General features: G+C 40.6%; 1 protein-coding gene across 1 annotated transcript in view; it reads right to left on the bottom strand.

Moving 5' to 3' along the window:
* Positions 1-1,171, bottom strand: part of LOC106585585 (stanniocalcin) — a 7,847-nt gene extending 6,676 nt beyond the window's left edge. The window contains exon 1 of the mRNA XM_014171960.2: positions 873-1,171. Coding sequence (XP_014027435.1) covers positions 873-987 — 115 coding nt within the window. The 5' untranslated portion in view covers positions 988-1,171. The remainder of the gene's footprint in view (positions 1-872) is intronic.
* Between the last annotated feature and the right edge of the window lie 497 nt (positions 1,172-1,668).

Below are 1,668 nucleotides of genomic sequence, written 5' to 3'. Positions count from 1 at the left end.
CACGTTTTTTCCGGTATTAGGCGCTTCATTCCTCCTGTCAAGACGCCGGTAGCCAGTAGCTACAGGTGGGTGCAGTGGCGTAGCCTATGCCACACCGCACAAATCTGTATTTTTTTGGGCCTACAGCAATACTGTAGTTCTATCAATACTTTACACTGGTGACTGCTGGAAGAATACCAATACATTTAAAATATGATGGCCATAGTTGTTTCGAAACACCTGTAGATCATTTGGTGGTTAAAAAATACTTAAACAGTGCGTGAAACAACATTTTAGATAAACTAATTTAAGAAATTAAAAGAATTACTTGTAGAATAGGCTACCTGACACAAACAATGCATAAGCAAAACAATCGTTTTATAACGCTGTGAAGACAGTGACCAAATAAATAACCATTGCTGAATTTAACCACACAGGATACAAGTGGGCTCCCCTGTATCAACTAATTCCCACAGACTATCTCCTTTAAAATAAACATGAATCTGATGTTCTGTCCTCCGGTCAGTCACCTTGTGTTTAAGCAACCCACACGACCATCAATTCAAAGATCATTCGTTCACAGACCATGTATTCAACATCTCATGATGGTAGGCTACAGCTTTTTCACAAACAGGTGTCAGTCACCACGAAGCTCACGCTCATCACTTGCCGGTAAAACACCGGTAGAGCACAGTGAGTAGCCTAGCCTATGTTGGAGCTATTCGGTAGTCTGTCGATCAAGGCGTTCACTTGGAAACAGAGCAGCATATCATGTAATAGCAAACATTCCCCCATACTGTGCATACAATATAATAGTAATAATCCATACAAATCCGTGCGAACACCGCATCCACTCAAAAACATGCTGTATTGTAAGAGAGACTATTACTTACAAGGGGTATTTGCAGAAAATCGTGCTCTTCTGGGTGAATACGACTCGTTCTGATCCAGTTCATATGCAGATGCAATCAGCACCATTAGAAGAAAAAGTCCGGTTATCAAAGGCATTGTTCAATAATCACTGATGATCTAACAAAATACAAGGAATAGTGTTTCTTGCTTATCTGACTAATAGTTCATACAGCTCTGAAGATGTACAGCGCCGTGTTTTCAACAATGTAAATCTCTCACTAAGTAGGTACCATCTACCCAATGCGGCTATTCCTCTACCCTGGACCGTACACTGATTTCCTTTGACGTGCATGACCGATAGAGCGCTGGTCTGCACGTGTTTATATGGGACTGCCGCACATTACGAGTCTCCTGGTTAGCCCAATCAAAACACAGCATCAACGACCAAGCTCTCTCTCCGGTCGCCTAATTGATTGACCATTTTACAGTACATTGAAATTCATGTGGTGTTGGGTATTTCGCGCCAATGATACCCTACATAAATTATTATTGGAGTTGATAAAACACTGAAGCTGTAGTACATTTTGCCATCTCAAGTCAAAGTCAGTTAGCTTATAGTTTTTTCAGTAAACAGTCAGAAATTGGTGTACCTGTTCTCTTCAAACAACCGTTGAGTGACATTTTCACTTGTTTTGTTCGTTATGTTTCTGTGCGCCATATGCAAACTTTAGTGACAGTGAAATATATGTCTTATTACCTGATGTTACCTGAACCCATTCAAACCAATACCATACAGGCTATTTCTGCAGTTTCCATTTGGTAAAATAGACAGGGCAG

The sequence above is a fragment of the Salmo salar genome, chromosome ssa24, assembly GCF_905237065.1.
Source record: "Salmo salar chromosome ssa24, Ssal_v3.1, whole genome shotgun sequence".
Lineage (NCBI taxonomy): Eukaryota > Metazoa > Chordata > Actinopteri > Salmoniformes > Salmonidae > Salmo > Salmo salar.
This window is presented reverse-complemented; position numbering and strand designations above follow the sequence as displayed.